The 14,902-nt window shown below is 51.8% G+C and overlaps 1 protein-coding gene across 5 annotated transcripts in view; it reads left to right on the top strand.

Annotated features, from left to right (window-relative positions):
* AMOTL1 (angiomotin like 1) overlaps positions 1 to 11,186 on the top strand; it is a 154,614-nt gene extending 143,428 nt beyond the window's left edge. For 4 of the 5 annotated variants that reach the window (XM_077775031.1, XM_077775032.1, XM_077775034.1 and 1 more), the window contains 3 exons: positions 571 to 797; positions 4,052 to 4,312; positions 5,421 to 11,186. In XM_077775031.1, the coding sequence (XP_077631157.1) occupies positions 571 to 797; positions 4,052 to 4,312; positions 5,421 to 5,527 (595 nt within the window). In that variant the 3' untranslated portion in view covers positions 5,528 to 11,186. The remainder of the gene's footprint in view (positions 1 to 570; positions 798 to 4,051; positions 4,313 to 5,420) is intronic. The other variant, XR_013337789.1, reaches the window with a different exon arrangement.
* The last annotated feature ends 3,716 nt before the right edge of the window (positions 11,187 to 14,902 follow it).

The raw sequence follows: 14,902 nt of genomic DNA on the forward strand, positions 1-14,902 counted from the left end.
GTTCTGAACAGCTGATAGGCTCAGCCAGTTACTGCCCGAGTCATGAAGAGACACCAAGCGCTTTCCGATTCTCATCTTTGGCCATGAGGGGGAGAAAATCGTCTTTTCCCAGAAAACCTGTCCATCTCTTCTTTTCTTTCCTCAGAAAATGGGGAAGTTGACTTTAGTGGGACACCCGCCCTGGGTAAGGCGTCAGGGTTTTCGAGTTTCCCTGCTGCCCCTCCCACCAGGACCCGAGACCACCAGGACCGAGACTTGGTCGCTGAGCACACCTTGGCCCTGGGGGTCCCTGCTGGGAGGCCACAGGCATTCTGCCCATATGTCCTTGGGGTCCCAAGAGGTCGCAGAGTCCCCTGAGAGGCCAGAGAAGCTGCACCCTCTGATCTACCACAAAAGGTCCATCTTCTACAGTTTGCAGATTGTAAATGCTAAGGCTCACCGTGCACTTAGCCCTTCGTTCCTGAATTACAATTCAAGTCCCTGGGGGAGCCTGAGAGAAATGTTTCAAGTTTTTCCAGCCAAATAGCTTTCGATCATGACTCTTTGGTTTGGTTTTGTTTTGTTATACAGTATTAAAAATCTCCATGCCAAAATCATAGAGAAGGATGCCATGATTAAGGTCCTTCAGCAGCGATCCAGAAAGGATGCCGGGAAGACAGACTCCTCGAGCCTGCGTCCTGCCCGCTCCGTCCCATCCATTGCTGCGGCCACCGGGACCCACTCCCGCCAGACCTCCCTCACCAGCGGCCAGTTAGCTGAGGAGAAGAAGGAGGAGAAGACCTGGAAGGGGAGCATAGGTGAGCCCCGCGCCTCCGTCAGGCCAGGATCGGAAAAGCAGGAGCTACACAAACGTGGGGACGGTGCCTTTTCCATCTGGTGGAAAGGGCCCTGACCCTTTTGTGGCTCACTGCCGCTGCCCCCCAGGGGTTGCACAATGTCAGCGAGTATCTCCAGGTCTGTTTATTCATCTGTGAAATGGGGAAGATAACCACTCATCCTTTGGTTGTAGAAATTAAATGAGCTGTGTGGAAACAAAGCTGTCCTGCAGGGGTATTTAGCATTTAGCCGTGGTTTGATTCACACTGTAATTATCATCATTACTGCTGAAAGTTGAAGTGACCCTTGCAACGCAACACGTTCCAATGGGGAAAGCCCAGGGCTGTCGGGCCTCTGAACTTGGCTCCACGTCTGCTCCTGCATCTGGGAAAGCAAGGCCACGTCTGGCCTGCTGTGTACCATGCTGCTCAGGGAAAGGGCAAAATGGGAGAACGGGGAGACGGTGCTGAGGAAGAATGCGCTCGAGCGTAAAGGTAGGTGGTGGTGGTTTTTGTTGTGCTGTGGTTGTGCACGGGCAGAATTTTGAGGCGAATTCTCCAGATGTGGTCTTAGGCGCAGCAGGTGTCCTAGGGTGAGGGCGGGCCGCTGACTGAGCTAGCTGAGGCTGGAGAGGCGGCGGCACCCCCCCAGAGCCCTGTCCTCCCTGCCCCTCCACTGCACTCCGGCAGCAAACAGGGTCTGGCCCTTCTTTGATGCCTCTCCCCGGGCGCCAGTGAGTTTTGGTTATCTGTGGAGCCGAGAGCCAGTTTCCCCCAGCGTGGAGCCCCAGAGGAGCCCGACTGCCTTGCGCCAAAGGCGAGAGCTTCCAGAGTGGGCCTGACAGTGGGGGATCAAGGCTCCCAGGCAGAGTCTCTGTTTGAAGTCCTTTCACCGGTCAGTTCAGCGGCCCCTGCCCTCCAAGAAAATGTTCTTCAGAGAGGACGTGTGTGGACAGCAGCTAAGATCACCGAAGACCCTCCCGAGGACGCGCAACTCCCTACCCCAGTCACAGAGCCTGGGGGCAGTGCTCGGCCGGCTCTGGCGAAGGAGTCTGAGGCGGGCTCAGCCGTGATGGAGGCCTCCCTGGCACAGGCATTTGGTGATATCCAGCCAGGCAGGCATCTCCCTCGGGTCTGTGCTGGTGTCTGCCAGCATCCGGCAAGTCTAAACCAGACCTGGGTGCCTGAGGGCCCGGCCCGCAGGACCAGTTGCTGTGTTCTCCGCACGAGTAATCCTCCTCATTATCGTGATCGGTGTCCACACGTCACAGAAAAACAGAAGGGGCAGTGGCACACATTCCTTCGCAATTCCCGGAATGTTTCCACCATCTCTTGCCTCGTGAGCTCTGGAAAGCGGTAGAGGTGACAGCGTCTACCTTCCTGCAGGTTCAGGGCTGACTAGTGACTGGCTAGTGACTCGGTCCCACCAGAACATCCCCCGTCAGACTGTGGAGGTTCGACAGGCAGGGTGACGAGGTGGGAGGAACGCAGGCTGGACTTGAAGTCGGGTACAGCTGCACTTGACTCTCATTTCTGCTACATCTTAGCCGTGAGGTGTTAATTTCTCTGAGCCCCCACTTACTTTTCTGTAAAACAGAAGAAAGCGCAGGACCTGTGTCATAGGAGCGTTCTAAAATAAAGAGCGAGCTGATGGGCGTGAGACACCTAGCCGAAGGCCCTTGCTCCTCAGAATGCAGTTCGTGGACCAGCAGCAGCCCCTGGTCTGGTCTCTGAGGGGCTCCTTAGGGAAGCAGAATCCCAGGCCCCGCCCACTGAGGAATTGCTCTGCCTTGTGTTATGAATGGGCACCTTGAAATGGCTCTGGCGAGGTTGCTTTGTGAATTTCTGGCTCGTTAAGCAAACAGATCCTTGAGTGTGCTCACCACCTTTCCTATAGGCTAGTGTTGTAGAGTGCCGGCACGTTCCTGAACATGTGCCGTATCCCACTGTTGAGAAACATGAAGGTTTTCTCCTGGCCGGCACGTCCTCTTTGCACCCCAGCCTGCTGCTGGGACAGAGAAGAGGGGGAGGGCTAAATGGTCCTGGCCAGGGGCGCCTGGGGGCTCAGTCAGGTAAGTCGCCGACTTCAGCTCAGGTCATGATCTCACGGTTTGTGGGTTTGAGCCCCACATTGGGCTCTGTGCTGACAGCTCAGAGCCTGGAGGCCACTTCGGATTCTGTGTCTTCCTCTCTTTCTGCCTCTCCCCTGCTTGCATTCTGTCTTTCTCTCAAAAATAAATAAACATTAAAAAAAATTTTTTTAATGGCTCTGTCCAGAAGCCCAGCTGGCTTCCTGCTTTGTGGGGCCCGTGGTTGCCCCCTCACTGCAGGGGAGCTACTCTGGGGAACGGTGTGCACAACTCAAGGTTGCCCTGACTGGGAAGCATGTTTGTTTTGAACCTGGGCCTGCCGGAGGCTGTCTGTCACCAAGAGTGGGGCAGGGTTTTGAGCCGCTCAGCAGAGAGCAGGCCACCAGGATCATGTGCCAGATCAAGGGAGCCTTCGGTGCTTCCTCAGCACACCCCTGCTGCTCGAGGCTAGCCCTCCTGGGTCTATTACAGCTTCGCTCTAGAAAGCCTTTCAGGAACGCCTCTGCCCCTCTGCACTGGCTGCTAGGCAACTCTTTTTTTTATTTAAAAAATTTTAAATTTTATTTATTTTTTTATTTTAAAATTATGTTGGGCATAATTTTATCTTACTGTTCATCATATTACATCATAGTCGGTCTGCTTAACAGCTTCTCTCCTCCCTAAAAACCTATAGAGTTTTAGAGAGGGGACTAAGTTTTTTAATCTTTTTATTTTTTTAATTCCTTCAGCACTTGTAATTTTATCAGGTGTAATAAGTGCTTATAAATGCATTTGGTAAATGAATCAGTGAATGAAGGAAGCAGCCCTCAGTCAAGAAAGAAATGGTGTCCAAGACTCGGGGTTTTTTTGTTTGTTTGTTCTTGTTTCAAGAATGGGATTGAGGGGTGCTCAGGTGGTTCAGTCCATTAAGCGGCCGACTTTGGCTCAGGTCCTGATCTCACAGCTCGTGGGTGGGTTCGAGCCCTGTGTGGGGCCCTGTGCTGACAGCTCAGAGCCTGGAGCCTGCTTCGGATTCTGTGTCTCCCTCTCTCTGCCCCTCCCCTGCTTGTGCTCTCTCTCTCTCGCTCAAAAATAAACATTAAAAAATGAAAAAAAAAAAGAAAAAGAAAAAGAATGGTGTTGAAAAAGCTGTGTTTGTGCCCTTAGGGTTGCTGCTGGGGAAGGAGCACCCCGAGCACGCCTCCATGGCCCCCGCTGCGGCGCTGTCCCCCACTGCCTCTGCTGCCTCGGCCAGCAGTGCCCACGCGAAGACAGGCAGCAAGGACAGCAGCACCCAGACGGACAAGAGCACCGAGCTCCTCTGGCCCAGCATGGCCTCCCTGCCCAACCGCGGCAGGCTGAGCGCCACCCCTTCCAACAGCCCGGTCCTGAAGCACCCGGTGGCCAAAGGACCTGCAGAGAAACCGGGTATGAGGCCCTCAGCACCCCTTATCCTTGACAAGCCCTGCAACTCTGGCCCGAGAGGGAGCCCTTGGTTGGGGGCCGGGGAGGGAGCAGGGGCGCTCAGCCGCTCTCACTCTCTGGGGTTTTTGAACCGTCATGCTTACTCTCCTGCACTTTGTTCTTATGGGAATGAAATGTGTGTAGACGCTTCTAATTTTTTACCATTTAAATGAGTACACAACTTGAATGTACCCTTTTAATGCATGCTTTGTGATCGGCCCTTTCCCAGAGGAGTGAAAAAAGGGACCTATTGCGGGGTGGGAGGGAATTAGTACCCAGCAGCCCGTCGGGGAGCTAGTGCCAGGCACCGTGCATGTCAGAGGCACCCGGTACGTAGATGTTGCCTTCGAGGGGGTGACTTATCAGGGATTCAAGGTCGGGGGTACCCTCCTGGCTCAAGGAGGAGGCAGATTTCACTGCAGAGCCGTTAGACTCCTGACACGTCACTCACGGCAGCACTAACGAGGCGCTTTAGAATCTTTAGGAGAAGACAGCCTGTGTGGGGTGGTCTTGCCATGGATGCAGAGGCGTCCAGGGAAAGACCAGACGTGCCTTTGGACCAATCTCAGTCATGGGGATAGTTCTCTTGAGTTCTTCTGAGAGCATGGGGTTCTCAGGGGCGTAAACTAACCATTTCCTCTGTGGGGCTGCTTTCTTTCCATCCTGCAAAATAGACAAGTAAACACAGCATTGCCGTTTTTCAGACATTCAGTTCTCGAGGTGTACTTTTCCAAGGAAGGCAGGGAGCATGTGAAAGGACCTGGCTTGTTGGCTCAGAACTTGGTGGTTGTGCATAGAGTGGAGGGAGAGCAGCTGTGAGGGGCTCCGGGCACACAGCCCCTTGCCCGCTTCACCCACTTACCCCTTCCCATCAGCACCCTGGCTCTGTTACTTGGGCCTGATTCCCGGGGCCCGTCATTCCGCTTTTCCCCACTGGGGGCCAGGTTCTGCGGCCTCACCTGCGTACGCTGGTGCTGAGTGCCAGGATTGATAATGGTTCCATTTTAGAAAGAGCTGGTAAGGCCTGGCCCCTCTGCAGGGCAGGCTGCTGATGTCCCCTTCTGTTTGGCAGAGACCCTTCCTGGCCACGGGAAATCCCCTGACCACAAAGGCCGCGTCAGCAGCCTGCTCCACAAGCCTGAGTTCCCTGACGGAGAGATGATGGAAGTTCTCATTTAACACCAGGCATCTCTGCTGAATTCTGTAGTGGGACCTTGACAGATGAAGAACGTAGCTGAAAAGGAGAAGAGCGAGAAAGCTGTGGATGGGAAATCAGGAATGATTTGAACTGATAAAGATTTTTAAATTTAGTAAGAACACTTTTTATAAATATTAAAAAAATATTCAGAAGACCTACATGAAGACAGTGCTATGGATTTGTATTGCATATGGTGGAAAGTCTATGGATTTGTATTGCATATGGTGGAAAGTCTATGGATTTGTATTGCATATGGTGGAAGAGAGAAGATGCATGTAGGTCTGGAAACAAGGAAGTCACAGGAAGTGGGATTTTCATTGTATAGAAAATGTATCTCTGGGGGAGGGTCTGTGTATACCTGCTCTTTGGTTATAAACATATAAACCTGAACGTGGATCTTCCTTGAAATAGCCCCATTCTCCTTGCCTCTTAGCATGTTTTTTTTTTTTTAAAGAAGAACCTCTTAGAAGTCTCAGAGAGCCCATCTCGGCATAATGTAATGTCACCTGTGCCATCCGGGGTGTCCTATGAATGTGTGTGGGTATGGCAGTGAGAAGATGTGTCCTGGGGTGATGGGAGCTTAGAAGGCGGTTCTCTCCTAACTCTCTGCTTGGGTTGGGTTTTCAGGAGACTGTGCGGCTTCTCAGCTTTTCTGGATTCTGCAGAAAAAATACAAAACAGGATGGGAGTATTATGATTTTGGTGCTCAAACTCCCTAACCGTGCTGAGTTCCTCTTCCTCTGCTTCATTCTCTTTCATTATACTCTTCTTTTCCTTCACTTTTCTCCCCCTTGTTGATAAGACATGGCAGAATTCCTTAGGCCTGGGATTTATTAGAGCAGAGTCTGATCTCTGGTTAATAGTGACCAGTGGGACAAGGCCATATTCTGGCTCCTTCCTCCACTGTGCAGTCTTTGGGCTGCAGCTGTTACTCATTGTGACCGTGAACTAGGTAAGTTTTGATGAGGCGGACATTTCCATGGTCCTGTGACATCGTGCGTTCAGCGCTAGGCCCTGGCTTTTCGCTCTCACATCAGCTGCCTTGCATAGAGCTTGCTGTTTGCACCCTGTTGCTCTGTTGGGCTGAGACTTTTCAAGACTCAGGACTGCCCTCCAGAAAATGGAGGACTCTTGACGTGGTGCCATCCACAGTCTCACCAGGCAGCTTGTACCACTTTCTAGAATTTGTGGCTCATGAACATACTCCCCACTGTCCCCACCGTCTCTCACTCTTCTGGTCACTGTTGACGAGCGCGTAAATTCCCGTGTTAACACATCAGTTTTTCTCTGTCATGAACTTGCTTTGTAACCAAACAGGCCAGTATATACACAGTGCGATCACGTTTTTCGAGGTTTCCATCTGGGGCAAGTTGAGCAAAGTAAGACAGAAGCACCATGTCGAAGAGCCGGGAGCGGGTGAGGTAGCGCGCCGTCCCCTGTGTATGGTGGCATGTCTGACACATCTAAGCGGTGCTGCCCAGGAAAGAGGAGAAACTGATCAGGCTGTCTGATGCTCCTGCGGGGCCCTGAGACTTTTCTGCCTCCAGGCCAGCTGGATCCTTGTTACCCGACTTCCTTCCCCTCGTGCTTACTTGAGGGAAGGAAGAAAAAGAGCATGGATCCGAGACCTTCTCAAGTCCCACCTGAATGGAGCCCTGAAGACCACAGTCCACAGGGAATTTTGCTTGGGTGGGTTATTTTAGAGTTGGTCTTTCAAGTGCAAGGTGGGTGGTGCTGTAGCCTCCCCAGATTGAAGCGGAGGAAGGAGGATCCGGGTGTGGACTGGAGAAGGGGAGGGAGGAAATCTGTGGCCTTGGCCCGATGGAGCATAGTTAGTGTGACATTGCAGGACCTGATTCTTCCCAGGGCTCTGCTCTGTGCTGGGCGCCGGGCTTTGTGCTTCATGCTGCTTGCCTCCTCGAGTCTCATCCGCCCCGGGAAGCCAGAGCCATTCTGGGGACCGTGCAGCCCGCCTAGTGCCCTGGGCTTGTGCGAGTGTGGATGCGGGCGGGGGTGGGGCACAGGAGGGGTTGTCCCAGTCTCTGCTCCCATCACTTTTTACAGGTGGTGAGGCTGCCGTAATGGCAGGTGTTTCTCTCAAGGATATTTCGAGCCCTGATGAATGTTGGGAATGGACCAGGCATGAAAGAGTCTAGAGATAGGAGGGAAAGTCTTCTCTGCCAGCCTCCACCGGGCCACCCCCAAGCCGGGTTATCTCCCCTGGACATGGGTAAAAGCGAGAGCCACGGCGCTATTTCCCCCAAGCCTCATCAGCATCTGCAGGCACCAGGCTCTCCTGTCCAGATCCAGTGTGGTAGTTGTCGTAATGCAAACCCAAAAAACATCCCCGATTCTGTTGGGTGTGCTGTGGTCTCTATCAGTCTTACCTCTTCCAGTTCACTAAGACTCTTCCATAAGAAAAGGGTCTCTAGCTTTCAGATGTGCTTTTTTTTTTTTCTTTTCTGGGACATTTCCTGCCCCACAGGGACCCCCTGACGCTGGCTTGACATGTGTGCAGCTTTCTCAAAGGCTTGCTTGCACATAAGAGAAAGGGATTGCAAATACCGAGCCCCTGTTCTGTATTCTGGGCAGTTTCCAATCCTTTATCTCTTTTGATTTTCAGAGAAATAATGCCAGTTCTGGTTTTTAGTGCTGAGTATATGCAGGCAGGGTGGTAAGTACCTTTTCACGAGTACCTGAGCCACCCAGAGAGCCAAGGCTAGTTTGTTCTTATTTCACAGAGGAGGAAACTGGGGCTCAGGGAGGTTCAGTCCCTCCCCAAAGCCTCAGAGCAGTGGCATCTGAACCAGGGGTCTGAGAGAGGAGCTGTGCTGCCGGTACAGGCTGGACTGGGTGGTGGCTGTCTCTCATGCCGCGTCTTGGCCCACTCTGCTCCTGTCTATGATGTGCTCTCTTGTGTGCACACAGACACGTACGCGTGTGCGCGCGCACACACACACACAGACACACACACACAGCTGCCACACCCCTTGGGAGCTAAGAAATAGGACTACAAGCCCAGAACTCCTAGAATTGCCCCTAAACACGAGGTACAGATGAAAGTCTTCATGTTCTATCCTGTGCAAGGTGACAAAATCCATCTAAAAACACTTGCATGCTGTCCAGAGGCCTGGACTTCCCAGTAGTGTCTGATTATGGCACTCATGAGGGGCGGGGGAAGGGTAAAGTCTTTGGCTTTGTGTGAAGACATCCCAGAGTAATTCTGCTTCCTCCCGGAATGAGTTGTCTAGCAATTTCTGCGTGCTGATCAGGGTACCATAGGGAATAGATGTTGTTGGATTCCAGCAACTAATTTCAGAACAAGTGCATTAGCTTATTCTTCTCGCGGTTTTTCTTCTGCCTCCCAGAGGCTGGTTACCACTGACTGTTGAGTTTGGCCCATTCCAGGCAGACGTGCAGGACAAGACGCCGCGTCCCTCTCAGGGCTTTGGTTGGAGGGCAGAAAGCAGTGGGGCTGTTCTCTCTTCAGTCCTGCATCTTGGGAACGCATCGTGCCCTTGACTGCACAGGGCTCAGGTCGGATATCGAGATAGTTGCTCCTTATGAATTCTGATCTTGAAGCAGAGACTTCGGTGGTCTTTTCAGGGACGGCTGCTGCAGAGAAGCTGACCATCACTCCTGTTCCCCCCTGGGCTTGCCCTCAGCCACCTGTGTCCTCCCAATGCTGAGTGCTAATGGGAAGCCAGACCCCCACCCCTGCCACCTTCCGAGTCAGAGACTGCTATGAGCACAGATGTCATGTAAGGTTGAGTTCTCAGGAGGCAGTGAAGAATAGATCAGGCTTTTAAAAGGTTTCGAGGCAGGGAGCTCATGCGTGACTGCACGGAGCTCCGCTGAGCCTAAAAAGGCTGCTTTCCAAAACCAAAGTCTTGCTCCGGTCTGCACTTGGAGTCGGGGGAGCATGCTTCTGTGGGCTGCTGCAAATGAACTTGCACTCCTGAGCAAAGGAGTTCCATGGCCGTGGTAAGTGGGAACCTGCAGATATTCTTAAATGGGAAAGCCATCGCACAGCCGGAGAGCGTCTAACCCATCGTTGGCTTCTTCAGCATCCCCAAGCTGGAGGCAACCATGATAGATGCTTTACAAATATTGCTTTTCTTTTCTTCTTTCTCGCTAATTAATTGATGTGCTTAAAATGTCTTTATTCAATGTGAGGTTTGTTTAATCAGCTTGCCTCTGCTGCTTGGCTCCGTAGGAGATGGGTGGAGTCATTAAGAAGCTTCCAGAAGCTGACCAACTGGGAGCATATAAAGGTCAGCATTTCAGTAAATGGATTTCTTCTGGAACTAGTGAGCAGTTTTCTCTCTTCCTTTTAAGTAGTATATCCTTTTCTTGTTTAGTAATTTAATGATATATGAAGACCCGTGTATATGTCAGTACATACGTATAAGGTATGACTACAAGGTTGTGTGTTGGGTTTCCTTTCTTAATATCTGGAAGATCCAAGTGTTTCATCTCACCCCTTCCTCAAACGGTGACCCTTTGGGGGACTGTACTGATCGCTGCCCCATTGCTCAAGGGGAAACAGCGAACACGTCTGGTAGAAAGGCCTTTGGGGCATGCCACTGTTCTTTAGTTATCCCTACAGAGGAGAAATTGTCATCCTTTGAGGATGGATTTAAGTGTGGAAATAATTCCAGCTGAATAAATAAAGATGGGTGATTAAGGTCACACCATTTAAAAAAGAAAATCCCCCAGAATGCTCCTTGGAATGAGTCTTTGGACTCCTAGTGCCTCTCCAAGTGGCCACTTCCAGGGAGGATGGTGTCATCAGTACATGTCATTTCGGGTGGGTTCACTTTTAAATATCTTTTCTCTTGCCATGCCTTGTATGTGTTCACATCTCTGCATACACACAGACAGAAGTGCATATTCATTCGTATAGACGACCAGGAGGTGCCCTGTAAAGCCCTGTTACACTTAAGTGCATGTTTTTGTCGTGTTAAGCAATGACTGGGGTGTTGCTTTGTCATAAAACTTTGCTTCTTCACAGGATTAAAATCCTCTCAATATAAGGAAGTACATACACAGCATTTTCTTGTAGCAGCTCCCAACCTGTTGATGCCCAGTGGTGTGTGTACATGTGATTTTTGCCTCAGATTCTGTTTGCGTTTAGACACCTGCCAGTATTTATTACTAACCAGAAAGAACGTAAGCACATTTATCCACAGTGGTTTTCTTTCAATTAAGGTGTTTTCCCCTTTTGTGGACGGACAGTGGAGCCCCCTCCTCAACGGGGCACTGGCAGAATCTGTGTGAAATTCTGTGAAATGAGGGCAGGCGCATGCACTTGGATGGCCCTAGGGCCACCACCCTCTCCACCCACCATATATGTCATTGCAGTGCTTGGTGGCAGCGTGCTGCGTTCCCTCCAGCCGACTCTGGTGTGACATCTTGACATCTTTGTCTCACTGGTCTATATTGAAGAGGGGGTGGTATGCAGAGCTGCCCAGCTGGGGGCGGGGGCTCTGTGTACGGGGCTGGGGGGGCGGTGTCAGAACGCAGTGTGTCCCCCACAGCCAATGTTGATACTGTTGGTCAGCCAAAGATTTTCCTCTTCTTTGCTGCTTAAACTTGTGCCTTAATATTGTATATAATAAAGGGATAAAATGGCTCTTCTTTCCCGCACGCTTGCTCTTTTCTTTCCCAAAAGACTTATGTACTTGTTGAGTTTAAGGTCATTTCTCTGCTTGGAGGCAGTGTCACTTGCTGTTTTGCTTCAGAAGCATCCGGCTAACCCCTGGGGGACCCCATGCTTCCACAGACACCCGCTCCCGATGCTGAGAAGGAAATGAGTCATCCAGGCCCCTGGAGCTCACCGCCCGCCCGCTCCCTGCTCCTCCAGACAAACCTGCACAGGGGAGACACAGGGAGGCTGGGCCCGGGGAGGCACTGCGGCTTGGAGCACATCTGAGTGTCCTCTCCTGGGTTCCTGGGTTCAGGGTCTGTCAGCGACCAGGCCACTCGGGGAATTAACCCAAACAGCTAAGTCTGGGCTAGAGTTGGATGTGTCTCTGCACCTCATGACAGACCTGCCTTGTTTGGGTCTTGAGGTCACAGGAAACGCAAGGGGTCACACGGCAAATCGGTGCTGTCCAGAGCCGGGGCGGCCGAAGCAGGAGAACAGAATAAATGCTGTGAGCGTCCCCACAGGAAGCCCCCTCCCAAGGAGAGCGTGACCCTGGGGACACTGTTGCGGAGGACATCTCGTCTGCTTGTCCTCTGTCATGCCTCTGCCGGGGAGCCTCTCTCCTCAGGCAGCCACGGCCCTAGCCTGGGAGGGGCTTCCTGGAAGTGAGCTCAGGGAGGGCAAGGGACGCACCCCGAGTTCCCCAGTGATGGCTGGTGTGATTTAACATGCGTCACCCCCCAGTCTTCACAACAGCCTAATCGTCCCCACTTTTTTTTTTTTTAATGTTTGTTTATTTTTGAGACAGCACGCAGGGGAGGGGCAGAGAGAGAGGGAGACATGAACTGCGAGATCATGATGTAAGCCAAAGTCAGACACTTAACCGACTGAGCCACCCAGGTGCCCCCATCCCCACTTTAAAGACAAGGAAATAGACTGAGCCTTGAACAAGTAATGTGCAGAGGATGGCAGAGCGGGATTTGAACTCAGGTCCACCTGCCACAGAGCCTGTGCACTTGTAGTAAAAGGGGTAGGTGATGGGAGGCAGGAGAGCTCACGCCCCCACCACCGGCTTGGGGGTCTTCCCTGCCCTGCCTTCCACTCAGAGGGGTTCCCTGCAGGACCCCAGATCTCTGCGCACGTGACGATATAAATCACATAGGATACAGGACACAACTTCACTGCTCCGTAGCCTCCGTGCATCAGGATACCCTGGGAAGACAGCCTGAGGACCCCATCTGACTGGGGCTCAGATGAGGACCCTTCAAAGCCGGCATTCACCTCTGCCAACTCCCCGCCCTGGCCAAGTGCCGGCAGCTTGTGTGGGGCGCCTGGAGCTCTGGCCTTTCTTGGCCTCTTAGACACGGCAGGAGAGCACCCTCCACCCACCTGATCCGTGTGGCTGCCCCACGCACTGTTGAACCTGAAGGAAGGTCGCCCCTGTCCCGAGATCCTGGGCTGGGGCCTCCACACACAGCAGGGGTAACCGTGCCTTTTAGATTGCCCAGGCTCATCACAGTCAGGAATTAGGTCCAAATGAGAAGTGAACCAGGAACCCCGAAATTCCTTTCTTAAAAAGAAGTCTGTAATGATGAAATTAAAGATTTCTATCATTAAACAGTGCTGTGCTTTTCTTGTTTCTGTCACCATTTTATCAAGCATAACCGTGTGCTCCCGCCAGGCAGACAATCCGATACCGTCCCAGGTGAGGCTGAGCTCTTCTGGACCAGCCTGTCACCCTCCAAACTCTTCCCTTCTCTGCCCAGTAGCGGCCCTTCCTGCCTGGTGTGGATTCCGTCAGAGGGTGACTCTTCCCAAGGCCCTGATGGATGTACAGAGAATACAACTCTCACAGATGACGTTGTCAGCTAATTTGGAGAATTTGGAGTAAAATAATGTGCATCCTAGTCCTAATGTTGGAAAATAAGAATACATGACTTTACATCCTGATTGGCTTCACCCCTCCGTGTGAGGGAGAGATGACCTCACGTTTATTGAGTTGGCTTTTGATATCACTTGGCCTTAACAACTCCCAAAGGAGGTACTCCCATACTTCGTGTCTGGAGTTTCAGACGACACAGGCTGATGAGGAGCGCAGTGCGTGCTTGTTCCCTAGCATCCAGCCCAGGCCCCCTCTGCACCTCCGTTCTTTATGTACTGTACCGTGGCATTGGACTTTCATGGCTTTTGATTTTTAACGTTTGTTTGCTTATTTTTGTTTTTAATAGCTATGAAGGGAATTGGTAGGCATATGGCTAAGTAAAAAAAAAATGTTTTGGGGGTATCTGGGTGGCTCAGCTGGTTAAGTATCCTACTCTGGATTTTGGCTCAGGTCATGATCCCAGAGTCATGGGATCAAGACCCACGTTGGGCTCTGTACTGATGGCGCAGAGCCTGCTTGGAATTCTTTCTCTCTCTCTCTCTCTCTCTCTTTCTCTCAAAATAAACATTAAATAAAAGGGAAAAAAAACATTTTTGAGACTCTTTCTCAAAAGAGAAAGAAGGCCTGAACTGGACAGAGAGGCTGGATCAAATCCTCTGGTCTATTTGTAAGAGACAGAACTAAATTGGAGTGACTTGACGGACTCTTTTAGCACAGGGTGCAGCTGGTGGGCACTACGGGAGAGAAGGGACCCTGTAGCAGATGCCGTCACAGGGCCTGCTCCTGGCTGGGCTCCCATTCTTGTCTTTCCTCCGCCACATCCCCAGAGCTCAGAATTCATGGTCCAGAGACGCTGAGCCTTTGTTTTTTGGTCAAATGAAATCCTTGATTGTACTGAATGACTTCTGTGTGATGTATGGGTTTCCCAGTCGCCTGAAACATGGCCACAGCCCAAACCTGGAGCCTTCCCTGCCACATTCACCACCTTGCTTGTGGCCCCACAAGGGTGGGCTCCTCCCCAACCCTCTATCTTGGCCGGCCAATCATTCACGTGTCCTGCCCACTTGGCTTCCTATCTTGTTTCCTCACAGTTCAAGACCTCATCTCTCCAGGTCGCCTGGGTGGCTAGGTCTGAGCATCCAACTCTTGATTTCGGCCCAGGTCATGATCACATGGTTCATGACTTCGAGCCCCGCATCAGGCTCTTTGCTGACAGTGTGCTGCTTGGGATACTCTCTCCCCCTCTCCCTCTGCCCATCCCCCGCTCTCTCAAAATAAATAAGCATTAAAAAAAAAGACCTCATCTCTCACTCAGACAGTTGCAGCCACCTCCTGCCTCCCATCTCCCCCACTCCATCCTTGACATGGACACAGAGAAATGAGAGTAATGACCGACGTTGACTTATCGTCATCATGCATCCAACACTCATTGTCAACCTTGCCTATACTGGAGACATTGGATTCGTACAATCACTGACGCTGGCACTATTAGTCCATCCCCATGTTACTGTGGGAGAACCCAAGAGACAGGAAAGTTCAGTCTCATGCCCAAAATTGTAGAGTCTGTGCAGCTGTGCTGGGATCCAAACCCAGGCAGACTGGCTCCAGAGACTCCGGGCTGCACTGTTCCCTTCAAGCTTTCTAAAGCTTGTCTGATCACATCACCCCTTGGGGGAAACAACAACAAAATTCTGAGCTCCCCGTGGCCTTCAGGATAGAGCTGAAACTGCTCATAAGGCATCCATGCCCTACACAATGACCTTGGCCCGTTCGCCGAGCTAGTATGTCTCCACTTCCCCTTCCACCCGGCCCTCGGGTCACTCT

Source organism: Crocuta crocuta, unplaced genomic scaffold (assembly GCF_008692635.1).
Source record: "Crocuta crocuta isolate KB4526 unplaced genomic scaffold, BGI_CrCroc_1.0 scaffold1293, whole genome shotgun sequence".
NCBI classification, from domain to species: domain Eukaryota; kingdom Metazoa; phylum Chordata; class Mammalia; order Carnivora; family Hyaenidae; genus Crocuta; species Crocuta crocuta.